This window comes from Schistocerca gregaria, chromosome 7, assembly GCF_023897955.1.
Source record: "Schistocerca gregaria isolate iqSchGreg1 chromosome 7, iqSchGreg1.2, whole genome shotgun sequence".
Taxonomy (NCBI): domain Eukaryota; kingdom Metazoa; phylum Arthropoda; class Insecta; order Orthoptera; family Acrididae; genus Schistocerca; species Schistocerca gregaria.
Genome location: NC_064926.1, coordinates 396,627,609 through 396,655,155, shown reverse-complemented (window position 1 = coordinate 396,655,155; position 27,547 = coordinate 396,627,609). Strand labels below are relative to the sequence as shown.

The 27,547-nt window shown below is 41.1% G+C and overlaps 1 protein-coding gene across 1 annotated transcript in view; it reads left to right on the top strand.

Annotated features, from left to right (window-relative positions):
* LOC126281241 (putative neutral sphingomyelinase) overlaps positions 1-27,547 on the top strand; it is a 113,519-nt gene that overhangs the window by 58,278 nt on the left and 27,694 nt on the right. The window contains exons 5-6 of the mRNA XM_049980022.1: positions 2,847-2,975; positions 26,782-26,914. Coding sequence (XP_049835979.1) covers positions 2,847-2,975; positions 26,782-26,914 — 262 coding nt within the window. The remainder of the gene's footprint in view (positions 1-2,846; positions 2,976-26,781; positions 26,915-27,547) is intronic.

Sequence of the window (27,547 nt, the reverse complement as noted above, 5' to 3'; positions counted from 1 at the left end):
AGTTGGCATTCCATGTTATACTAATGGCGATTGTAAATTCCTGCATATTATACAATAAAGTTACTGGAAAATGCCTCACAACATCTCACTTCATGACAGTTATCTGTGTAGATCTTGCACAAACAAAGATCTTGAACCCCAACCTCGTCCATCTGGACTCTCAGGACTATCAACTGGAAATCAGTTCCTGGAAAAGATTGAGACAGAAGTAGGTAAGAAACAGAAACAAAAACAATGTGTAGTGTGTTCTCTGAGAGGAAAAAAAACTGACTGGAAAAGTGTGGCGAAAAGACACAAGCTACCAGTGTAGTGAATATAAAGTACCATTGTGCAAAATGCTGAGCTTCAAAATTTACCACACACAGAGCAAAATTGCATCCTAAAATAGTTACAGGAGTTTACTGTAGATTAGACATACTGTAGCCATCATAGTTACAATTTTTGCGTAAAATAAAAAAAAAATTCCTTCTAGAAAATACAGTGAATATACCTTTGACCAATTTTTCCTTTTTTCAAAAACAATGTTATAATAATAATGCTTGTCAAAAGTATGTATTAATTCAAGAGAAAGGTATTATATATGGTTTAAACAAGAAAGTTTAGGTTTCTCAATAAGAGTAATTTTATTGCTATAACTGAAACCTTTCGTGAGTTGTAGTAGTTTAAAGTACCTTAAAATCAGCCAGTCTTTATGGTAGACACGCGCGTGCAATGGCTCAGGACCCAAAGTGTTAAGCAATTTGTGTTACATTTGTGGTAACAAAAGGTGAAAGAAAAAGAGAACACGGAATGACTGTGGGTAAAACAGTATCAAAATAACAGAGGTGCATGGCATACAATGTGACAGTGACATTTTGTATGCAGATTTCAGAAGAAAGTCACAGTGAGATTCAAGATTTGGTGCTTAGGAAATTGCAATGATAAGGCAATAACTTTTAACGCACTGGCAACCAGATACCAGTTTTAGCTATTTTCATCTCAAATCAAAGCGTTTCAGTGATTATTCCTGAAACTAAGAAATACTTTTAGTCATTCTGTGAAGGTTAATTGGCTTTCAATGCATTGTTTGTATTTTATTGTATAAAATGTTGTTCAAACAACTTCAATCAAAGGAAAATGTATGTAGATTAGTTTGGTAATGTCATAGACCCCATAATATACAAGAATGAAGATTGTGTTTTTCAACTTCTTATTGTTTACTTCATCACTGTCTTTCATTTCAATTTCTGCTAATTTGTTGAGGTGCTTCAGTTGGTTCATCTTTTCTTTTCTTCTCCTCAGTTGTTGTGCTACCAAGTTGCGATAACATTAATATTTGTCCACAGATTTCATATGCTGTTTGCATAAATTTATAACTTGCTTTTTCTCTGTTTTCCTGCTTGGAAAAATGCTCATTTTTTAGAGAGATGTAAACAGAGACTTTTTGTGTAATACTTTATGTTTGGGGTGTCACACCCCAATTTTTTATTCCATTAATCTTTAGAAGTGGCAATCCGTATGACTTCTCTATGCCTATAATCCTGTACATAACTTCAGCATGCTTCCGTTGGGGTCAACAGACATTATTGCACATAATGACCTTAATGCATAACCTCAACACCTTACAAGATGAAACACATAAAGACCTCAACTGCCTGTCATCTGCTGAACAAGAGAGGTATCCACTGATGCCGGGAAGCAATGAGCGGTTACGCATGGCCTCCATTTTGAGGAAATTACACTTGCACAAATGTGCATACATAGTTGCACTGTTGGAAATTTAAGTGGATGTGGAAAATTGAACAGAAAAAAGTCTTTGTGTGGATACACCTATACAATTCAATCTCTAAAAATGAAAAATATTTTATTTTTATTTATAATTTCATATTTTGGCACCAAATGCTAATTTCTCTTGAAGACTGACATTTCCACCCATATAATAATAAAAAGATGTCAATTTTATTTTAAGAATTATGATTCAGTATTTATCAATTAACACCTTTGTTTGTTAATAAATATGGAACATAATATACTTTTACGTTATGCATTAGCTATTGAAAACAAAACTACATGAGAGATTTCAAATACTTTGTGGTTGTTAACAAACAGAACTTAAAATTCTATAAGTATGAAGATAATTGAAGAGGGACAGTCCTTAAGATGTTATCCTGTGATTTAGTGGTGTTAGCAATACAGTTGTTAGATATTTGTTTTTAGAAGAGTTCTTTTTATGTAAATAGCATCATTTGCTGACTGTCAGTTTTCCCTGAACCCAAAGAAATTGCCATATTTTTAAATGAGAGTTGAAATTGTTAAATTCTGCACTAATATTGTAGGATTCTAGCAGGCACTGTGCCATTATTGAACACCATTTCACATTTAGTCTTTGGTATGAATTAAAGTGCTACTGCAGCAATATTAGCAATAAGATTCATTTTAGATGTAACAGGTGAGCTATGAACTCGCTGTTTCATATCTCCCTGAAAATATAAGTCCTGAGAATTCAAAGCTAGAGACCTTGCAGCCCGTTAAAATAAAGCATAATTCCCAGCTACAAAGTAGTATGGATATGATGGAGGTAATTTAACACTCTTGTGGCTGGATAAGCAACTTCAAAGGTTGGAGGAAGGCAAGGGCATACCACTTGCAAGGGGTCATGTCTAGTAAAGCATAGTGGTGTTCAGAGCTGTTGTCAGCTCATGAGATATTAAAGGTATAAATAATAATGTTAAAGAATCTTTAATAGATTAGCTAATGAACTAAATTTGTCTGATTTGTTTTAATGTACAAGAATTTTGTTTTCACATGTAATGTTTTTGCACAGTGCAAGATTTTCTACTTTCACTGTTTTCTTTCTGTCTGTACAGGAGACCCACAAAAATTTTGGTACAAATGAAACAGCAGCCAACAGCTATACTGGTAAAAGAGTAGCAAGGGAGCAACCTGAGGGTAAAAGAATAGATTACATAATGTTTCGAACGTCATCAAGAGTGAAGGTTTGTATCTTGATATGTGTTGTTTCCAGTTTTCTGTATCTTTCCTTGCATTTGCCCCAATCGACTTTGGAAAACCAAGGTTAACCCTAAATCAGGGCAACTGGAAACAGCATGAACATCCACCCTCCCCCCCGCCCCTCCCCCCCCCCCCCCTCCCCCAAATCTGAGAACAGCAACTTAACAAACATAGTACCTCATTTGGTTAGACCTAATGTACAATACCTTTATGGTGGTACATATGTGTGACAAGTTAAATGATAATTAATTGAAACCCTCAGCATGCCGTCAGGTGTTGTTGATATACCTCGATGGAGACAGCTGAAAATGTGGGCCCCGACCGGAACTCGAACCCGGGATCTCCTGCTTATGTGGCAGACGCTCTATCCATCTGAGCAACCGAGGTCACAGATGAATAGTGTGACTGCAGGGACTTATCCCTTGCACACTTCTCGTGAGACCCACATTCCCAACTGTCCATAATGTACATACATAATGTACCTAATAGATATTTGCCTATCCACTCACTCGCACACACTAAGGTGGCAATTCCCTTAGAAGTTCGGGCATTCACACACACGGTCAGTGGCCGGGTAGCCTTTAACTATATATGAAGATAGTAATTGCTCTCGAAAGAACATCTTTGAAATCCTCCATGAATAATTTCACCATAACTGATCCATTTATTGGCTATTGTGGCACTGCAGTCCTCCCTGATAAGTTTGAAGTTATCAGAAATCAACATCCTGGTGAAGAGGGCGATTACATCAGATTTCACCATAAGGTTCTAATAACAAAGATGTAGTTCTTGCAGCGATTGAATGAAATGTACAGAATTTCTGATATTGTGCTTACATTTAATGAAGTAGAATCATAAAATGGTAGACCAATAGTGTTTCATCAATTCCGCTTCTCTCTCATCCTCCCAAGGACTCCATTTTTTCATAGACTCTATCATTGTTGGGTGAAAGGGTTTGCATGTCTCGATGATGCTGAGAACTACCCCTTGAGGTCCCACAACTTAGGGAAGGATGGGCCGTTTCCACCCCCACCCCCATGGAGCTCCACCAGTAGTGATTGAATATGGATATGGTGGCGCTGGGTTTTTCGAGCTTGTGACTATCTAGATCTTCCAAACCTTTTCTGCCATAAACAATGAGCATATTTCAAGGACAATCTTTAGGAGTGGCGGTGAAAAGTTGTCCATTTCTGAGAATGGGGGCTTTGGCTGCACAGCCTGGGCTTTGAGGGTACGCACCTCCCTATAAAAACTCCTCAGTCTCAAGGTATACTACATTGTGATGGGATGAATGGTTGTTGAGGTAAAACAGTCTCTAACGGGCAACTTCTGGGCACCTGCTGTTGAGCATCTTGCCCTGTTGATCATCTGGCCCATTTAGAGTGTATCTACCTTTTGAACTCTGGTCAGACGACATACTTTTCTACAGCTATATGGTCATCTTCAGCCATTGGCTTTTGTTTTTGCTCTCCATCTCTTGTAGACTCAGTTCAGTGGGAAGTCACCACATGTTCGCATTCCAGTGACCACTTTTCGGCGTGTATCCACCTGCTGACCAAGACAGTGATTGACAGGAGACTGCTAAGATGGATGCTTCAAAGGGCAAATTGGTTTGACATGTCTTTGAACAACAGGAATGTTTCAAGGAGATGATGGATCATGTCACCTGTATCATCCACTGTGCTGCTGCCAATTCCATTCCCCAGTCTAGCAACGACCTCAGACACCTTGTTCCTTGGTTCAGTGAATGTCGCTTGGCTATCAGAGTCAGCTACACAGCGTTGCAGAAATGCAAACACCATCCAACAGTAGAAAATATTCAGTCTGCGAGAGCTCAAGCAAAGTGAGTGATAAAAGAATGGAAGAGGAACTCCTGGAAGGAATTCACGACTTCCATTAATTGCTCCATTTCCGATGCATGAGTTTGGAAATCTACAATGCGGATTTTACGCAAGGGTGGTACACGTTTTAAGGCCTTGTTGAGAAATAGTCTTGTTGGATGCGCCTAAAGAAGTGGCTCAGGTTTTACCTGAATGCTTTTTTTCCATCACTGGATCATCCAGACAAACTCTTGCATTTCAGGTGTTCCATAGGACTGTGGAGAAGAGGCACAGTCTTCTTTTGTAGTTATAAGGTCTATATCCTTCCATACGCCATGTGAGAATTGGAATCATCTCTTATCTACGGCCAGAAACACTGCTCCGGAATTAGATCAAATTTATTATGCTATGCTCCATCGCATGTGCCCGGGAACTTAAGAAATCTCCTGTCTTTTTTTAATCAGATCTGATTTGGAGGAGGGAATATTAATTATGTTATGGAAACCAGGCACGGATCATGCCAATCCTAACAATTACTGGAGTGTTGTAGCTTTTACAAGCTGTATGGGTAAGACTCTGGAGTGCATGGTCAACCTCTGCCTCATATGACTCCTCAAATCCTGGGGTCATACGTGTTGTTTCCAGCATGGGTTCAAGTGCTACCATTCTACATTTGACAATTTAGCAGTACTGGAGACGATGATACGGGAGTCTTTGTGATGAAACCATTTAGGCGGTGTGTTTTTTAACCTTCAAAAGTATATGACACCACTTGGAGGTACAACGTCCTTCACCAACTTCATGGATAGGGAATATATGGACATCTGCCACTTCTTATTCAATCCCTGCTTGACTACAGGTGCTTTCAGTATTGCATTGATGGTATCTTGGCAGGCTGCTGCCTTCAAGAGAATGGGGTCCCCCAAGGCAGTGTACTCAGCATCACACTGTTTGCAATGACCATCAATGGCCTCTCCTGTGTACTCAAGAGACCCATCGATTGACCTTTGTTTGTGGATCTTCCTTTGATCTTACAGTGACAACAACACAACTATAGCTCCTCATGAGGAGGATGGAAATCAGGGCCAGTAAAAATAGTTTTAGGTTCTCGCCGGACAAGACTAGTTGAATCAGTTGGGTAACTGTGCTTGTCAGACTTTTAACCAGTAAGAGTTCACAACAGACAGCAATATCTTCAGTTTTAAAGGCAACATGCTCATTTTGGACCTACTGTTTTACTCAAAAGTAACCTGGCTGAAAGTTCCATAAGCAAAGAGACAGTTTGAAATGCCTCTGCAGAAGACATTGGGGGGAGACAGGTACCATGTCCTCTAGTTTAAGGATCAGCAGGTACTTCCTACCTCAAGATGTCAAATGCTGTCCCCACGAGGGCATTCGGATGTCAACTGGAGCCTGTCAGACCGGAATCTGTACATAAAGGCTGGTGAACCACCAATCTGTATATAGCAGTGTCTCCATTGGCCATGACAGGCTCTGAAAATCTTAGCAATGCCTCAGTGATTAGATTTAGCATGGCAGCCCACCTCATCTTGACATAACTGTTAAGCAAGTCAGCCCCATGTTACCAAGCCAGTCTGTGTCACATATCTGGAGATGTGAGACTCTGAATATGCAGCCAGGGATGGAACAGATTGCTGCCTTGGCATCTTCGGAGGCTCAAATTGATTTTTAGCTTGATGCAGTAAAAGAAAATTTGTACTCTAGATTATGTTTTTACAAATCTGTTCTCTTCAGGACACCAGGGGTATCCATACAATAGTTTGTAGGGTGGAGTCGGATTGGGGAGGGGGGGGGGGGGGCTAGAGCTGGGCATATGGAGTATTTTTAATATTTTGGAAGGCGAATGGCTACTTATTTTATTATTATGATTGTTTCTCCCAGTGTGGGTGGACACCAACAAAATATTTTTGCATTCAGAGGGGTGACTGAAATTTCATGTGGAGATCCTGCCACAACAAAAAAGTCTTTATTTTAATGATTGGCACCTAATTTGCGTATCACATCCGTGCCACTTTCTACCCTATTTGATGATAATACAAAATGAGGTGTCCATCTTTGAACTTTTTCTATGTCCTCCCTCAATCTTGTCTGACGTGGATCACATATGGCACAGCAGTACACCGGAAGAGGTCAGACAAGTATAGTGTAAGCAGTTTCTTGAGAAGACCTGTTGCATTTTCTAAGTGTTTTGCCAATAAATTGCAGCCTTTTATTTGCTTTCCCCACAACATTATTGTGTGATTGTTCCAATTTAAGTTATTCATGATTCTAATCCCCAACTATTTAGTTGAATTTAGAGCCTTTAGATTTGTGTGATTTATCATGTAATTCCTTTTAGAATTAATGAAGATAACTTCATACTTTTCATTACTTAAGAGTCAAATGCCACTTTTCACACCATACAGATGTCTTGTCTAATTCATTGGTTTTGTTCATCTGATGATTTTACAAAATGGGAAATCACAGCATCATCGACAAAGAATCTAAGATGGCTGCTCAAATTGTCTCCTAAATAGTTTATGTAGATCGTAAAAGGCATAGGTCCTATAACACTTCCTTGGGGAATGCCAGATATTACATCTGTTTCACTTGATAATCCACCAGGTACTATAAATGGTGACCTTTCTGACACTAAATCACAAACTCAGCCACACAACTGAGACGATACTCCATAGGTATGCAATTTGATTAGAAGTTGCTGGTGAGGAACGGTGTCAAAAGCCTTTGGAAAATCTAAAAATATGGAATCAATTTGACACCCCCTGTTGATAGCAACTTATTACTTTGTGAGAATAAAGAGTGATATTTTCTGAGTCCATTTTAGCGATTTATCAATAAATTATTTTCTTCGAGGTAATTCGTAATGTTTTAACAAAGTATGTATTGCAAAATCCTGCTGCAAATTGATGTTAGTGGTAAGGGTCTTTAATTCAGCAGATCTCTTGTATTTCTTGTTTTGGGTGTTGATATGACTTGTGCAGTTTCCAGTCTTTAGGTACGGATCTTGTGACAAGCTAGTGGTTGTATATGATGGAGTTTATGGAGCTATTATATATTTATATGTATGTATTGTTCAGTGTACTCTGAAAGGAACCTGACTGGTATACAATCTGGACCAGAAGCCTTGCCTTTATTAAGTGATGTAAGATGCTTCACTTACCTGAGGATACCGTATTTACTCGAATCTAAGCCGCACCTGAAAAATGAAGACTCGAAATCGAAACAAAAAATTTTCCCGAATCTAAGCCGCACCTGAAATTTGAGACTAGAAATTCAAGGGAAGAGAAAATTTTTAGATGGCAGCGCCAAATCAAAACAAAGTTAGTCCATTGTAATATGAGACACAATTTAGATCAAATGAATGACGATACAACACAGTAGTTTGGTTCGAGTTGTAAGCTTAGCAGTTAAGCTTTACCAGGTAGCCGTTGCTATGCGTCAGGCACTCCGTCCGTATTTATACGGGTACCCTTCCTTTTTCACTTGTTTCGTCTGGTTTGGATTGATTGCTTATTTTTCTTTGATTTGATAAGTGCCATTCTCTTTGTTATAGGTGTTTACGTTACTCAAAGCTGAAAATGCATTACTGTACTGTGTCATGCATTGTTTGTCGCATTCTGATAATGAGTGTGTATGGCCTCTTGCCTCTCGTGGCTTGGCTTGCTTTTGTGCGCGCTACTGCCGCTGACAATTGTGCTGTTTGTTGTTACTCACACTGCTGCTTTCTTTGAGAGAGAGAGAGAGAGAGAGAGAGAGAGAGAGAGAGAGAGGAATCGTCTCATTAGCGAAACAATGGCAAGAGACTGCTATTTGTTGTTACTTACACTGCTGCTTTCTTTGATAATGATCAACAAGAACCAAGTAATAGACTGCGTCTGATAGAAGATGCTGTGAATGAGAGTTTAGCTTAAATATAAACATGACATGATATATATATATATTCTTTTTGCTGTAGTCTCACTCTAGTTTCGTAGTTTATTAGGTAGACAGGATTTAAATGAGATAGCAGCAAACATGAAAGAATACTTTGCAAAATGTTTATATTCGTATTATTCATGTGGTGAAGAGAATACTGCATGTCATTCACAATTCTTAAAAGTTCCTATTAGCAACCATCTCTTCTCACAGGTAGGAAAAAATTCAGAACGCAGAGTTGGCCATATTGACAAACATCCAAACAGTCTTGCCAGTCGGATTTTCGTAGTACATTGAAATGCTGTTACATTCGAAGAGGAACAATACGGAATTTGTATTTACTTCGTTGGATAATGTATGAAAATGCAGTGGTAGATCTCGGCGCAGAGAAAAAAAGCTCGTCTTCCACCTCTCTTTATATATATATATATATATATATATATATGATGTAAATAAAATAGAAAGAAACTCCCACATGGGAAAAATATATTAAAAACAAAGATTCCAAGACTTACCGAGCGGGAAAGCGCCGGCAGACAGGCACATGAACAAAACACACAAACACATACACAGAATTACTAGCTTTCGCAACCGATGATTGCTTCTTCAAGAAGGAGAGGGAAAGACGAAAAGATGTGGGTTTTAAGGGAGAGGGTAAGGAGTCATTCCAATCCTGGGAGCGGAAAGACTTCCCTTAGGGGAAAAAAAGGACAGGTGTACACTCGCACACACACACACACACACACACACACACACACATATCCATCCGCACATACACAGACACAAGCAGACATATTTAAAGGCCATATAAAACAAAGATTCCAAGACTTACCAAGCGGGAAAGTGCCGGCAGACAGGCACATGAACAAAACACACAAACACACACACAGAATTGCTAGCTTTCGCAACCGATGGTTGCTTTTTCAGGAAGGAGAGGGAAATACGAATATGTCTGCTTGTGTCTGTGTATGTGCGGATGGATATGTGTGTGTATGTGCGAGTGTACATCTGTCCTTTTTTTTCCCCCAAGGGAAGTCTTTCCGCTCCCGGGATTGGAATGACTCCTTACCCTCTCCCTTAAAACCCACATCCTTTCGTCTTTCCCTCTCCTTCCTGAAGAAGCAACCATCGGTTGCGAAAGCTAGCAATTCTGTGTGTGTGTTTGTGTGTTTTGTTCATGTGCCTGTCTGCCGGCGCTTTCCCGCTTGGTAAGTCTTGGAATCTTTGTTTTTAATATATTTTTCCCATGTGGAAGTTTCTTTCTATATATATATATATATATATATATATATATTAAAAACAAAGATTCCAAGACTTACCAAGCGGGAAAGCGCCGGCAGACAGGCACATGAACAAAACACACAAACACACACACAGAATTACAAGCTTTCGCAACTGGCAGTTGCTTCGTCAGGAAAGAGGGAAGGAGAGGGAAAAATGAAAGGATGTGGGTTTTAAGGGAGAGGGTAAGGAGTCATTCCAATCCCGGGAGCGGAAAGACTTCCCTTAGGGGAAAAAAAGGACAGGTGTACACTCGCACACACACACACATATCCATCCGCACATATATATATATATATATATATATATATATATATATATATATATATATATATATATATATATATATATATATACACACACTGACACACGGCACCAGTATTTATCTTTATCTTTGTGCCTGCAAAGCATGCCTGTGTAGCGCTAGATATATTTGACGGCAGAAGTTAGTTGTGGCGGTACTTACCAACATTTTTCAGAACTTCCGCTTACTTTGCACTCAATTCTAAGCCGCAGGCGGTTTTATGGATTACAAAAACCGGAAAAAAAGTGTGGCTTAGATTCGAGTAAATACGGTATCTATTCTTAAGTGACAGTAGTTGGTAGTTGTTCATGTTTCGAGTTCTGTAATATTTACTTTGTCTTCTTTGCTGAAGGAATTTTGAAAAACCTTGCTTAATTCTGCTTTAGTGACACTGTCACCAGTAACATCATCATTGTTATCATGCAGTGAAGGTATTGATTGTGTTTTGTCACTGGTGTCCTTAATATAAGGCTGGAATCTCTTTGGGTTTTCTGCCAGATTTCAAGATTGAGTTTTGTTGTGGCAACCATTAAAAGAATCGCGCACTGAAGTTCACGCAAAATTTCGAGCACCTGTAAAACTATGTCAGTCATAGGAATTTTGCACTCCTTCTACAGCAGTGTTTTGAACTGTTTTGTTTACCATGGAGGATCAGTACAAGCACTTAGTAATTTATTTTGTATATATCTCTCAATTGCTGTTGATACTATTGCTCTGAATTCAAACCACATTTTGCTCTGTGCTTACATAGTCAGTTCGTTAGTTTCATGTTCCATGGATCATTTTGCACAATGTATCGTGATGTGGAATGAGTGATTTTTCTGTGGCATCCCCAATTAATGTGTAAATACAAGAGCTGTTCAAAAAGTAAGGCGACTTTTCAGATTGTGTGGACAACATACATTCGTTATCTTTTTTTTTTTTTGTAGACATGTCCCGAACACAAGTTCACAGTTTCACTGCATACTTTGTTTCTTTTTGACAGATAGAAAGGTTACACTGTTTTAGTGTGCTTGGTGATTTTCGATTATTATAAAAAATGGAACAAAGAATTTGCATCACTTATGTGTGAAAAATGGAATGAAGTGCTCTAAAACACATGAAATGTTGCCAGTGTCATATGGTGAGTCTGCTCTAAGTGAAAAAAATGTTTACAAGTAGTTGAAGCACTTCAAAGATGGCTGTGAAGATGTGAAAGACAAACCTTGCTCTGGATACCCCCTCACATCAACAACAGATGATAACGTCTAAGCTGTGAAGAAAATTGTTTTGGAAAATCATCAGGTTACCATTACAGAAGTTGCTGAGGGTGTAGGTATATCGGTTGGCTTGTGCCATGCAATTTTTTCAGATGTTTTGGGCATGAGGCGTGTGTCAGGGAAGTTGTTCCAAAACTTCTCAATTTTGATCAGAGGAACCATCACATAAGCTTCGCTCAGGAGCTCTTGAATGACATCAGTGATGATCCTGATTTGCTCAAAAGGGTCATAACTGGTGATGAGACATGGGTTTATGGTTATGACAACAAAACCAATGCCCAGTTGTCCCAATGGAAGCATTCTGGAAAGCCGAGACCGAAAAAAGCATGCCAAGTTCGATCAAAGGTCAAAGTTTTGCTCACTGCTTTTTAATTACCGTGGCGTAGTGCAGCGTGAATTGTTGCCTCAAGGTCGTACGGTCAATAAGGAGTATTACCTTGATATTATGTGCTGTTTGTGAGAAGCAATATGCAACAAATGTCCAGAATTGTGGAAATACAATTCATGGCTTTTGCATCATGAAACTCCACCTGCTCATTCGTTGTTTCCTGTGAGAGATTTTTTGGCCAAAAACAACACAACAATTATGCCTCAGCCACCATATTCACTGGATTTGGCCCCTGCGACTTTTTCCTGTTTCCAAAACAGAAGAGACCTTTGAAAGGACGAAGATTTTCAACGATCAAGAAAATAAAAACTTTACATGTCAAAATACTCAAGGCTTTACCAGAAAGTGCTTACGAGAAGTGCTTCGAGGATTGGAAGAAGTGTTGGCACAATGGGGATTACTTCGAAGGGAACAACATGAATATTGATGAAGAAATAAATATTTTTTCATAAAAATATAAAGTCACCTTACTTTTTGAACACACCTCATGCAGCTTTATACTGAACTTTTTAAGTTCTTTTTTTAAACAAATAATATACTGTTGTGAGTTAGAGTATTCCTACCCACCACCTTTTACACATTAAAATAACAGAAATTCTTCTACGTAATAGACGTTGTTGTCAGTTTGTTTTCAAATTTTACTTTGCCTTTTGTTGGACATTTTATGTCACTGGATAAGTGGTAAAAAAAATTTAGTTGCGGCCTTGTGCACTCCTTTTTGTGTTAATGTCAACCTTAATGTGGAGTGATGAATGTAATATTTCCTTCTAGTATTGTAATTATGCCTCCAGTGTTCCTTTTGAACTGCAGTGGATAATTTACAACAAACCTCTTGGGAGAATAAATATACTGTGAAGCAGTAGTCTGAAAGCTGAACTTGCAGTAGCCACCAGAAAGATTGCGGGAGGCGCACATCGGCACGGCGCGTCACGGACGGTAGTTGCCGCAAATAGAGTCCTGTCCACCAGAGGGTACGCGAGAATTCGGCCCCGACCTCTGCCAGCGGACAACAACAACATCAACTCAGGCAGCATGGGCCGTGCCCAGCCAGTTCACATCGGGCATGCCTATGAGACAGTTCCCGGTCTACTCTGAAGTGTGACAGAAAACGTGAACCGTGTTACTACACAATTGGCGACGAGTAGGGTCGTTCTTTCGTGTGTTGCGTCATTGTTCCAGTTTCGCGGCTTATCCACGGCATGGAGGATTTAGTGCGGGTTTTGGTTGAGCAGCAGTCAGAGCTCATGGCCACCATGAAACAAGTGCTTCCGGCGTTGCTCTCCACGCCGTCTGCTCCAGCGCAGTTCCCTCCTCCCTTTCCCCCGAGGAGGATTGGCACGCGTATGAACATTGCCTTCGGCAGCATTTCCAGGCGTTTCATGTTACCGATGCAGAGGTATGTTGTGCTCTTTTCTTGTCTTGGATATCTCCCTCGCTGTATCAAGTTTTGCGGCAGCTAGCGCTGTTGCAGGAACCCCCATCCTTGTCTTTTGACGCATTGTGTTCCTTACTGTCTTCATATTATCGCCGCCACACGCATGTTGTGGCAGCTAGGGTCGAGTTCTATCAATGCAAGAGGCAGCCCCATCAGTCTTACCGGCCGTGGGCGCTACCCTGCACGGTCTTAGTCGCAAGTGTCATTTTGTCACGGAGCAGTCGCGAGAGTCGTATGCCCACTTTATGGTGCGCGACGTCATTGTTCGTTCGGCCCCTGATAGGGAGGTCTGGCAATGGGCCCTGCAGTTAGAAGACCCTTCCCTCGAGGAAGTCCTGTCCTTTGCTCAATTGTATGAAGTCTCTCACACCGCCGGTCAACAGTTGGAAGCATGGTGCGACGTCGCGGAGATTCAGGGCGGCACGGCCGCGTCCACTGCGTCCGAGGTGGACGACGTGTGAGCAGCACAATCCGGCCATTACGGACACCCCCTCACAGCGCGTAAACAGAGTTCCAGCCGCCGGCCCACGTTGCCGTCCTGTGCGTCATGCTGTATACATCACGATTGGTCGGAGTGCCCCCAGCGTTGGGCCGTTTGTGGCAAATGTAATAAGAAAGGGCACATTGCTAAAGTTTGCCGCTCAGCCTCGAAGGAAGCAGTTACAGAGGACATGGACATTGGCATTCAGTAAGTTTCATCGGGCCAGGCATCTGCCCACAAGCTCTTCATCGAGGTGTTGGTTCTGTCGCGCCGATTACAACTGCAAGTAAATACGGGCGCGGCAGTTTCTTTGTTGAATGCACAAAATCACTCCGACCTTGGGTCACCCCCGTTGGCACCAGTTTACCGGCGTCTACGTGGTTATGGTAAACAGTTCATTCCCCTACTGGGTCAATTCACTACCGATGTGAATTACAAATCAGTCACTCGGCTATTACTTTTATTGTTGTCAGTGATGCGAGCTCCGCTAACCTTTTTGGCTTGGATGCCTTTCAAGCTTTGGGGTTTTCTATCACTGACACCATACAGTTAGTCTCCGAAGACGTTTCCTATCATTCATTAGAATCTTTGATCTGTGACTTTCTGGATATCTTTGAGGAGGGCCTGGGGCGTGTTTTAGTCTTTGAAGCTCACTTAACGTTGAAGGCGTCGGCTCGCCCGCGTTTTCTATGCGCTAGGCAGATCCCCTTGGCTCTCCGCCCTCAGGTCAAAGAAGAGCTAGACTGGCTGACAACCCTAGGGGTCGTTCTTCCCATTTCTTCTAGTGTGTGGGCTTCCTCGTTACCGTCAGGAAACCCTCGGGAAAATTACGTCTTTGTGGCGATTTCAAGGCCACCATTAATTCTCAGTTGGTGATGGACACCTATCCTTTGCCTAGTGCTGATGAATTTTTCTCCGCCATAGCGGGAGGCCAATATTTTTCAAAAATCGATGTTTCAGAGGCTTATCATCAGATACCTATTCATGAGGACTCCAAACAGCTATTGGTTGTCATCACCCTGTTTGGCCTTTACCAATACCAGCGGTTGGCCTTTGGAATATCCATATCCAGTGCACCGGTGATATTCCAGCGTTATCTTGAGCACGTCACGTCAACAATCCCTCATTGTATTAATTACCTAGACGACATAATTGTCACGGGCTGCATCACGAAGGAACACTTGCACAACCTTCGCACCCTCTTTCTCAAATTCATAACCGTGGGCTTGCGTTGCAACCTGCGTAAGTCAACCTTCTTCCAACCGTCCATTGAGTATGTGGGCTACACAATCTCTCGGCACGGCGTCCAGCCGCTAGGAAGTTTGGTCCAAGGTGTCGTCGACCTTCCGCTGCCCGCTTCGCTGAAGGTGTTACAAGCTTTTTTAGGCAAGATTACCTTTTACCACCGGTTCATTCCCAGGGCTTCCACCATCGCCCACCCCCTGTACTGCCTTCTGCGCAAGGGTGTACCTTTTGATTGGTCGCCTGCATGCAAGCGAACGTTCACCTCGTTGAAAGGCCTTCTCATGTCAGCGCTGTGTTTGGCTACTTTTGACCCCCATAAGCCGTTGGTCCTGGCTACAGATGCTTCACAGTATGGGGTCGGGGGCGGTCCTGGCTCATCGCAACGCAGATGGTTCCGAGCAGCCACTGGCATTTGCACCTAAAACTCTTGGTACCGCACAGGCCCATTACTCCCAGGTGGAAAAAGAGGCTTTGGCCATTTTCTATGCTGTTACCATGTTTCACTCTTTCTTGTATGGCATGAAGTTTCAGTTAATCACTGGCCATAAGCCGTTCATATCGTTATTTGGCCCCGCCTCTCAGATTCCAGATAGGGCGGCCCACAGACTACAGTGCTGGGCCTTATTCCTCTCTAAGTACCATTATGACATTCATTTTCGCCATACCGGACAGCATACCAATGCAGACGCTCTTTCCCGTCTTCCGGTGGGCCCGGATCCTAAGTTCGATTGAGAGGAGATTATGTGTTTTCATTTGGATGTGGCGTCCTGCCAAGCAGTTGATAGCTTCACGATCACTAGTTCTAGAGTCGCCAGGGAAACGGCAGCTGACCCGGTTCTCCGGCAAGTAGTTTGCCTCATTCAGCAGGGGTGGTCATCCCGAACTCCAGGCCGGGCCTCGGACCCTCTTCGTAATTATTTTGTGCTACGAGTCCGCCTCTCTGTCTTGGAAGGAGTTCTCCTTCTGGCTACCGATGATACAGCTCCAGCTCCTCGCGTGGTTGTTCCTGCAAGTTTGCGAAGGAAAGTTCTCAAGTTATTACATGAGAGGCACTGGGCTGTTTTCCCTACTAAAACCTTGGCTCACAGAAATGTGTACTGGTCCGGTATTGACAGAGAAATTGAGCACTTGGTGGCCGCCTGTTCTCAGTGTGCGAGCCAACAGGCATCTCCCAGGTCAGCGTTCTCTTCATGGCCGCCTGCAACCCAGACATGGGAACGTGTTCACATCGATTTTGCGGGCCCGTTTCTCAGTGGCTTTTGGCTCATTGTCATTGATGCTTATTCCCGATTTCCATATGTGGTTCGCTGCTCCTCAACCACTTCAGAGGTTGTAATCCAGGCACTAACAAAAATCTTTTCTGTAGAAGGTCTGCCAGTCACCCTGGTCTCTGACATTGGACCTCAGTTTATGTCGCAGACCTTCCAGGATTTTTGTAGGCGCTTCGGTATTCGGCACGTTTGCTCGCCCCAAATTTCATCCACAATCGAATGGGGAAGCCAAGCGCATGGTGTGTACATTTAATACACAGATGAAAAAGTATGTGCACGAATTTCCTGCAGAAGAGGCGTTGACGTTTTTCCTGACGGCATACCGGACCACACCTATATGAGAACACAGCCCCGCAGAGCTCCTGCACGGGCGCCAACCTAGGACTCTGCTGCACCTCCTTCGGCCCGGTCCTCGCCAGTCTTCGCAAACCGGAGTACCCAGCTTTCCACCGGGTATGTCGGTCTGGGCATGTGGGTTTGGTCACAAGCCACGTTGGATATCGGCTGTGGTCCTGCGCCGAAATGGCTGCTGGCTCTATACCTTTTAGACGGGGGATCGGGAGGTATGTCGTCACCAAAATCAGCTACGTCCACATTTGGGCACCCACCCTCCGACCCCTCGGGGACCGGCTTCCCTATTGTCGGCACCTGTGTTGGTTTCTCAGGGGAGGCTACTGCTCCTCTTCCCTGTGATTCCGCCACACTGCGATGGCTCTCAGCCTTGGCAGCCTCCAGTAGCTCCAGCACCTGCATTGCCATCGTTAGCGAAGCCCCAGCGAGAGCCGGCCCCCTCGCAGGCCCGGTTTCTCAGGAGGCTGGTTCACCTGTGGTCGTCCCTTCCCCATCGTCCGCGCCACTGGGTCTTGCCCCTCCTGGGGTGGACCTGGATCCAGAGTTCAACGGCCTGTCTCCCATTCTGTCCCGGGTTCCGGTGGTGTGATGACGGGGGCCCCTTCGCGTGGGTCACTTCCAGCCGTATTTGAAGGTTCCGGCTCGAGGGTTGCCAGATCCCTCGACTCCAGCCTTCCGATGGACGTGGAGGTCATCACTCCTGCACGACGCTCCACCTTCCGATGTAGTGGATCACAATGGCTTCTCCCCCCCAAGGAGGAAGAGTGCAATAGCTACCAGAAAGATCAAAGATCGTGGGAGGTGCGCATCGGCATGGTGCGTCACGGTCGGTAGTTGCCGCAAATAGAGTCCCGTCCACCAGAGGTCACGCAAGAATTCGGCCGCGACCTCTGCCAGCGGAACAACAACAACATCAACTCAGGCAGCACGTGCCCAGCCAGTTCACATCAGGCATGCCTATGAGACAGTGCCTGGTCTACTCTGAAGTGTGACGGAAAACGTGAACTGTGTTACTACAGAACTCCTTAAACAGATGTCTACGAGATGTGGATGAGCACCACATATTATTCTTACAGCACGTTTATGAGCAATGGAGTCTGTCTGTCTTGGAAGATGAGTTACACCAGAATATTATTTAATATGTCAGTACTGAATGAAAATATGTAAAAATGTCAACTTACTGATTTGTCCCCCCAAGATTTGCAAAATCATAGCAAAAGCAAGCAGTAAAGGAAACAAAAGAAAAGTTCGGAGTAGGTATTAAAATTCATGGAGAAGAAGTAAAACCTTTGAGGTTCGCCGATGACATTGTAATTCTGTCAGAGACGGCAAAGGACTTGGAAGAGCAGTTGAACGGAATGGACAGTGTCTTGAAAAAGGAGGATATAAGATGAACATCAACAAAAGCAAAACGAGGATAATGGAATGTAGTCAAATTAAATCGGGTGATGCTGAGGGAATTAGATTAGGAAATGAGACACTTAAAGTAGTAAAGGAGTTTTGCTATTTAGGAAGTAAAATAACTGATGATGGTCGAAGTAGAGAGGATATAAAGTGTAGACTGGCAATGGCAAGGAAAGCGTTTCTGAAGAAGAGAAATTTGTTAACATCGAATATAGATTTATGTATCAGGAAGTCGTTTCTGAAAGTATTTGTATGGAGTGTAGCCATGTATGGAAGTGAAACATGGACAATAACTAGTTTGGACAAGAAGAGAATAGAAGCTTTCGAAATGTGGTGCTACAGGAGAATGCTGAAGATAAGGTGGATAGATCACGTAACTAATGAGGAGGTATTGAATAGGATTGGGGAGAAGAGAAGTTTGTGGCACAACTTGACTAGAAGAAGGGATTGGTTGGTAGGACATGTTTTGAGGCATCACGAGATCATAAATTTAGCATTGGAGTGCAGCGTGGAGGGTAAAAATCGTAGAGGGAGACCAAGAGATGAATACACTAAGCAGACACAGAAGGATGTAGGTTGCAGTAGGCACTGGGAGATGAAGAAGCTTGCACAGGATAGAGTAGCATGGAGAGCTGCATCAAACCAGTCTCAGGACCGAAGACAACAACAACAACAACAACAACAACAACAACAACAGAACTAAGTCGATTCAAGAGTTACAGAATGTGCTTTTTCCAGTTTAAATTCCCATTAATATGGACATCTAACAATTTTGAAGTTTCCATGCTATTTATTATTTCCTCACCGTATGTTACACTTACCATTGATGTAATACCGCTATGGGTGCAGAACTGAATATATTGTGTATTTTTAAAATTAAGGTTGACACCATTCACAGAAACCCAGTCAGTGATACTTTTACAAACATTGGTCACTATTTCTTCTGTTTCTCTATGTATGATTGAATTGATTGAAATACTGGTGTCATCTGCAAAACGAACTAATTCTGCTTGATGTATGTTATGTAGGAAATTGTTTACATACACAGGGAACAATAGTGAATGTAATATGGAGCCTTGGGGATCCCCGTATGTGATTCCCTCCCCAGTCATAATTATGTTCTCGGACTATATTTATTGGGTATTCTTCTGGTTAGATATGACATTATCCATTGGTTGACTATACTATCAATCCCATAAAACATTTATTTAGGAGGATACTGCAAAACACACAGTCAAATGCCTTAGATAGGTAACAGAAAATACCAACAGGTGATGTTTTGTAATTTAATGCTTTGCTGAGTGAACATGCAAATGGCATCTCGGTAGAGCAACTTTTCTAAAACCTGAGCTGTGATTTGCTGGAGGATATTATTGTTGCTAAGGTGAGATACTATTCTAGAATACATCACCTTCACAAAAATGTTGGAAAATGATGTCAGCAGTGAAACTGGTCAATGACTATTGACATATCTCCTCTCGCCTTTCTTAAATAGGTTTGACACTGGCATATTTTGGTCTCTCTGGAAGGATGCCTTGAGTTATATTTTAAATAAGACTGGGCTTATTATGTGGGAACAGATCTTTAGTACGCTATTGGATACACCATCAAAACTAAATGAACTTTTATTTTTGAGAGAACTTATAATTTACTTAATTTCAGAAGGAGAAACTGGTGAGACATTCATATTCTTGAATTGTATGAGAGTTACTTTTTCAAAATACTGCTGTGATTTTTTTCTTTGTCCCTATATTTTACACTGTATTTAAGAAATGATTATTAAATACATGTGCCACCTGTGACTTATCATAGCCCATCCATTCTGTTCAGTAATGATGTTATGCTGTTTTGTGGCTGGTTGACCTGTCTTCCATTTCACTGCATTCCGTATAGCCTTACGTCTGTTGTTGGAATTTCTAATTTCTGACATTATATGCATGTTTCTTGATTTTTAAAAAATATTTCTTACTAATTTTGAGTAGTTTTAGTAGTGTGAAACTACTGTAGGATAAGATAATGTCAAGTGAATTTTATTGGCTTTCTTAAATAGATGTATTTTGCATTCATTTTTGGTGGGTTTGAATGTTACAGTATTCAGTCTTGCTACAGGAATCCTGTGGTCACAATCCCTGTATCTGTCATGGAGGTCCCTATTTCCTTAGGATTGTTTGTTGCTAAGAGGTCAAGTATGTTTTCTCAACCATTTACACTTTGGGTGGGATCCTGAACTAATTGTTCAAAATAATTTTCTTAGAAAGCATTCAGTACAATTTTGGATGACGTTTTAGCCTATGAGGTTAGCTCCCATTGAGGTAATGCAATTGGTTGTTAAAAGTTTTCCCTGATATGGTTTTCCAAGTACACCTACTGGAATACTTTACAAATTATGATGTGGATTTATATATCGTTATGGTGGAATGTGATTGCCTTCAAAAGTGTCACAGCAGAAAGTTTCTTTTCTGCTCTGACTCGCTCAGTGCACTGTAAGTGGTCCACTGTATGCATCCAGTAAACCAATTGATTCAGATATCCTATGATACCTTACAGCATATCCAACAGGAGGCAAGGAGGGTCTTTTGCTGCATACTTGTACAAATTATGGGATAGAAATGTGACAGCCGATAAAAGCAGCCAAACAAGCATGTAAGGATAGTGTTAGTTATTGATCCATCATTATCTTGCACACAGTCATCTCATTGCTTGACAGAGGAATCACGCTTCACTGGGATACCAAATGTTTGGGAGTAGCAAACAACAAGCTGTGATCACTCAAACTCTGGTAGGAAGAGCCACCTCTTTGTGAAGTTTTTGGTGTGCCACTTCCGATTAGTATGTTTTGGCAATGGGTATTTTATATACTAACACAATGGTGCTGCTCACTTTGACTGCAGATTTACCCTTCAGCCTTGCTGACACTAACACCAGTGCAACTCAGGTTTTAAAATTCTGTGAACTGACAGCCCTTATACATAAAGTGCTGTGGAGGGGAGGTTCCTCTCCTCCCCAAGCGAGTAGTATCCTGATACTTCGTTACGGTGCTGTGACCATCCGTTGAGTGCACCACATCCAACATCATCTTCTGTCCGTCTATTTTAAGGGACCATCATTTGTGGTCTCATGAGCACATTTCATTTTCAGGATGCACCTGTACTGCCATATCTCAAAAGAATTCAATCTTTTCCTTTCCACAGTCCCCAGGTCACACCCCCATACACTGCTACACTCCAAACATATGCTTTCAGAAACCTTTTCATGATTTGTAGGCTTTATTTTCTGAGGTTAATTCTGTTTTATTTTTATTGAAAGATCTTTTTTTTCCTGGAGCAGTTCTGCTTCTTCCTTCTTTTTTACTTCTATCAGTCTTGCTTTCTAAATAAATAAATAAATGAATCAACCTGTTGCATTTGCTTGTCACATATGTGTACTCGGACGTTGGCTTCCTCTCCTTTGTCACAGACCATCACATTTGTTTCAGACTTGTTTATTTTCATGTTATATTCTTTTCCCATAATTTTATCCATGTTATTTAACACAACTTCGTGGTCTTCTTCACTTTCACTATTTCATTTTCAGTTAAAACAGCAATGTATCAGCATATTGATTCTTTTGCCAAGTATTGCTAGCTTCTTGTGCTGAACGCCTTTCCCTGCTCCACTACCTTATACACTTTTTTCCCATTTTACAATACCAAACATGTTCTTGATAGCTACAAATGCTCTGTATGTTGTTAAATACCTTTCCATCCATTTCTTTATAAACAATCTTAATACTAATATACCTTCTCTGGTTCATTGGCCCTTTCGCAAGAAAAAACTGATCTTCTGAGGTATGGCTTCGATTTTGTGTTGCATTCCAATAATGGAAATTTCTGGATGGAACAATACGTAAAATAAGGGAAAGGCAAAGGTACTTTTATCTGCTACACCTGTCTGTTTGCTATGCATCAGTCTGCTGTAAGTGAGTGTTTGCCTTTCCCTTATTTCACATTTTGTGTTGCATTCAAATGAGGACAGTATTGGATACTATTTTTCATGCTTGCAGCACTAGACTAAGCATCCAGTAATTTACATATATTTAAGTGTAGTCTTTTTAAGGATGAGAATTCCAAAATTTCGTACATAATCCATTGCCATTTCCTTTTGTTCATATAAGTTACACAGAATAATATATCACTAGCCTTTTATTTCTGTTCCTCCTGCTTTTGACGTTCAGCAGGAATATTTTCTATACCGGGGGCTTTGTACAGGTATCCCAAAGCTTTAGAGTCAAATTGAAACATGTGATTGTGGGTCCACTACCAATTATGTTGAGACAGGGAACCAGTGGTTGAAAATGCACATTTATTGTGTGTTATGAACATACAAAGCATACACCATATAAAAGTAATGTAGCTCATAGTAACTGTCCGAAGCAACAGTCACCAAACTCAGTACATGTATTGCAATGGCACATGCATTTCTGCCGCACTCTGGCAAAGATCCTGGGTGTCTGTTGTACACTGGAACAGGCAATGGGCGATAAACAGTGTACACCTGTGTTCACCAGGCAGACGTACTGTCCACAACTTAGCTTTTAGCATGTGTGCCATGTGACAGCTGCATGCTTCATACCGGTGCATTAACCTATGCTGCATGCACAATGCTGGTGTCAGTTGTACATTTCATCAGACAGCTTGTGATGTGTCCATGGTGATGTGTGTTACTGTGTACAGTGCATGATGCTTAGTCAAAGAAGGAATGATATATGTCACGAGGGTTGGCAGACATGCATTTAATGTACGGTGTGGCTGGATGTAGTGCCTGTAAAACAGCACAAATGTACAGAAAATGCTTTCCCAACAGATGTCTTCCTAATTGGAAGAAGTTTATCTCTGTGGATGCCAACTTATGAGAGATACAGTCGTTCATGCCACAGAGAGCTGGCCAAGATTCCCAACAAAGGCGTGTGAGCACCTTACTTTGAGGACAACCACCCAGCAATAAGTAGCCATCAACATGCCCATGAAACATACACTTCGAAGGATATAGCATGGGGAGTACTAGTGCACAGGTGTTACACCCCTATCATAAAGAACGTTTGCAAGCACTGGGACCAATGGATTTTGAGCCTCACATTCACTTTTATCAGTGGATTATCCAACACAATGCTGTAGTGCTGAACTTCATACAGTTTGCAATGTTCACAGATGAGGCCTCATTCACCCATGGCAGTGTTTTCAATGGCCACAACAGCTATTTCTGGGGTGAGGACAATCCCCATGCCACCCACATCGGTGGCCACCAGCACAGGTGTTACACCCCTATCATAAAGAACGGTTGCAAGCACTGGGACCAATGGATTTTGAGCCTCACATTCACTTTTATCAGTGGATTATCCAACACAATGCTGTAGTGCTGAACTTCGTACAGTTTGCAATGTTCACAGATGAGGCCTCATTCACCCATGGCAGTGTTTTCAATGACCACAACAGCTATTTCTGGGGTGAGGACAATCCCCATGCCACCCACATCGGTGGCCACCAGCAACAGGCATTGTCCAAGTTCACCTAATAGGAAATTATTTGCCGCCTCACCATTTGTCTGGTCCACATTACCTGGTGTTCCTGCTAGATGTACTGTTTTAGTTCATGGAGAATGTACCCCATGTTGTCCACAGAAGAATGTGCCTTAAACACAGTTGTGCACCAGCACATTTCGATATTAATCTCCATGAGCACCTGAACAACACGTGCCACTATTGTTGGATTGTGTGGGGAAGTCCTGTCCCGTGGCAAGCATGGTTGTTGGATCTCACACCTCATGATTTCGGGGCTTATGTCAAGACATTGGCATGTGAAACACCTATAGAAACAGATTAAGACTTGCTGCTAGTGTCCAAGCTGCCTGTCACCTGGTACAACAGATACCAGAAATCATAGAGAGAGTGTGGCAGAACTTCATGCCCCATTGCCATGCATGCGTTGAGACCGGCAGTTGTCACATTAAACAATTATTATGAACTACACTGTTATGCAGTGTACACCGTGTATGTCCATAACAATAAATATGCATTTCTGACCATTGGTTCCCTATCAAAATATAATCGGTTTTGGACCCACTATCACCTGTTTCAATTTGACACAAAAGTTTTTAGGCACCCAGTAAGATGCCCTGTATTCAGCTTTTTCAAAAGTAGTTCAAATTCTGCTTTTAAGATAACATCTGCCAATGCTGTCTGCATCTTCTTCTTCTTTTTTAATAATCCCTTCAGAAAGATTTTCTTCACTGTATGGTTTCATTATAGTCTGTGAGTGTCCTACTGTTTCCATTTTCTTGTAATGTTGTCCAATATAATGCCATTTGCATCCATAACTGTTCTACCTCCATTGCTTCTGTCTGAAAATAAAGATTTTAAAAGTTCATGTACCCTATCTGCATTTCCCTTTTGCATATTATATTCTGCTGCCAAGAAGATGCGCTCAACATATTTTTCTCTTGGTTCTCTTGCCCATCTGTTGATATAATTTTTCAAGCTTTTGTACTTCTGTTGGTCTTCCTCATTGTTTGAGATCTCTAGTGTCCTACTTTGTTCTGTCATATTGAAAAGATCAGTGGTAATCCAACCTTTTTATTTGTCTTTGTTTCCCTTGTGTGCTATTTCACTTGTCTCTTCTAAGATACCAGTTATGATTGACCTCTCCAACTTTCTTGGTTGCCATTACTGTCTCCTGCATTTGTTTTCTTGTCTGTTGACTTTGCAAACAATTTCAGTGTTTTGTTATTACATTTTGTGAAATCCCATTTATATCTGTCACCCTTCATGACTTTCTTGAATTTTAGCATGCTTTTCATCATTATTGGTATGTTGTCACTACCCACATCACATTATCTGTACCTATTTTCTATGTCTTTGTTTAACAGTTGTGATGTGATCTGGTATGTGTTACCATTTCTATTTGTTTTCCACCTAAAACTTCTTTATGGGTAGTGGTTAGGAAAGATTTTTTGTAATGGAAAGTTTATGTCTTTGACAAAATACCATGAGACTGTTTCCCCTTTTATTCCTTGACTCCTTTCCAAATTTTCTGACTACCTCTCTTTTTTCTCTCTTTGCAACCATAGCATTCATGTCGCTCAGTAAAATAAAGTTTTCATTTCCATTTATTCTTCCAATAATCTCTTCTAATTCGTCATTTCTTCTTATTCGTGCCCAGTTACTGGCATATAATTTTACTGAATTGTGTTTGTGTCACATGGTCGTATCTCAACTCTAACAAGAATTAATCTCTAATTAATCTAGGTCTCACTTGTCTATTGAGAATATTTCTGATTCCTACAGTCCTAGGCTTGTCTTTTGCTATTCCACTGTGTATGACTGTATCTATGCAAAATCACCAGTATTTGATCATTTCATTTCTGGAACTCCTACTACATCAGTACTCATTCATTTCATTTCTAATTTCAGATTTTTCCATTTTGCTACACTGCAGAAGAGAAGTAACATTTCATGTAGCCATTCCCATTTTTTTGGAAATTGTTCTTTTTTTCTTTCTGCATTTGTCCCTGTCTGGAGACCTGAATGATAATCTTACATCTGTATAATTTAACCATCCAGTTCTGCTGGATACCTCATGTGCCTTTTGCAGCAGTTTCCTGTGCCAAGGACAAAAGTGTGCACTACTTTGTACCCGCTCATCTGTACTCTGAGGCCTTTGGCCATTGGTAGAAGGGTATGTCCTGTTATCAGGAGAGGAGTTACTCAATCCCTGTTTATGTTATCAACTTGCTGAGTAAGTATTACCTGCCTCTCTACCACCAGGAGATGAATATCGGAGTTTTTCTTTCAAAAAAGCTAGGACCAAGAGGCATTCCTAAGCTCTTCGGTACTTTTATAGCAACCAAAAATATTTAAAAAAATTATACATAAAAGATAATTTATTGGGCTGAAAGGGCAAAATCACTGGACTCCTTTAGGACATGCAGTTATTGCTTTAGTAGAAACTATTCATGCAACACAGCTGTGTTAATGGAAACAGTCACCTAAAAATAGACATCAGAGCATGAAATATGTCAGGGTCGAATGAAAATAGTGAGCAGCAGTGCATGATTTCACCATGACCATTAGTAGGACACTTAACTGACACCTCTTTCAAAGGGACTTGATTCTACAGTCTATAAAGAAAAGAATCTCCAAACTTAAACTGCTATCAGAACAAGATAGAATGTGAATCAACTAACCAAATAGCTATAGACGACACAATAGGACTGGGCAAGAGAAAAACTGCCTGTGAAAATAAAATTCCACAAATAGTACAGTTTCTTCTGACATTTCTCAGTTCAAAGAACCTCATATTCTAAACAGTAGTATTTGTAACTCCATTTGTTTTTGCTTGGTGCCGTCGGGAAGCAAAATTTCTTCAGCATTTATTTATTTGGCCATTGAGATGTATTATTACGTCCTCAGCAAATCCTCCCTCCCCCATTGTTTTAACCATAAGAGATTTGATCCTATAAAATGAAGTGACCACACAGTATATCAAAGAAAAAGCAACTGCTAGACAAATGACTTTCATGACCATTACAGATCTTATGAGATGATATAACTTGTTTACTTACTTAGTATTTCTTTACTTGCAGGTTGAACGTGTTCAGTACAAGCATCCATTACCGGATCGTGTTCCACAACACAGTTTCAGTTACTCTGATCATGATGCAGTCCTAGCAACACTGGAGCTATCTGTCATGTCTCCTGAAGCTCAACCACAAATCGGCAAGTGCATTAGATTAGAGTACTGTATTTACCCGAGTATAAGACGATGCCCCCTCCCTGTTTTTTTTAAGAAGTGCCTTGAAAGAATTTTATTTTTAACATATTACAACTAATCTGTTTTAGTGATATAAAGTAAAAAAAGTTAATATTATACCTGTTCTAAACTTAGGCCATTTATTGAGTGTCTGCATTTTGATAATGTGAGGAGAAATTAATTAAATGAAAAGAAATGTTGTCCATTAATTTTTACCTTCATTTCCTGTTTTGCTTACTATCTAAGACAGTTGTCTATGATATCACTATTTTTGGCTAAAGTCTAGATTCAGGGCCAATGCCAGTCATGGCAGTGTTTCTCTACTGCTCACAGGTTTGCAAGGCATCAGTTTCACATAGCCAGTGGGATGATGATTTCAGAATATGTTGCAATTTCCAAGCTGGAGGTTAGGGTGGGATCTAATAGCACAGCTTATCTCTATCTAAATGAAATGGGCATCAGTGAAATTTATAATGTTGGTTGTCACAAATATTTGTCTGTTTATTCTGAATATGTTGCAGCTTCTGAGGTGGTTGTTACGGTGGGATCTAAAACATTGTTTTTTCCTAGTGCATAATGGATTTCACACCTATATTGAT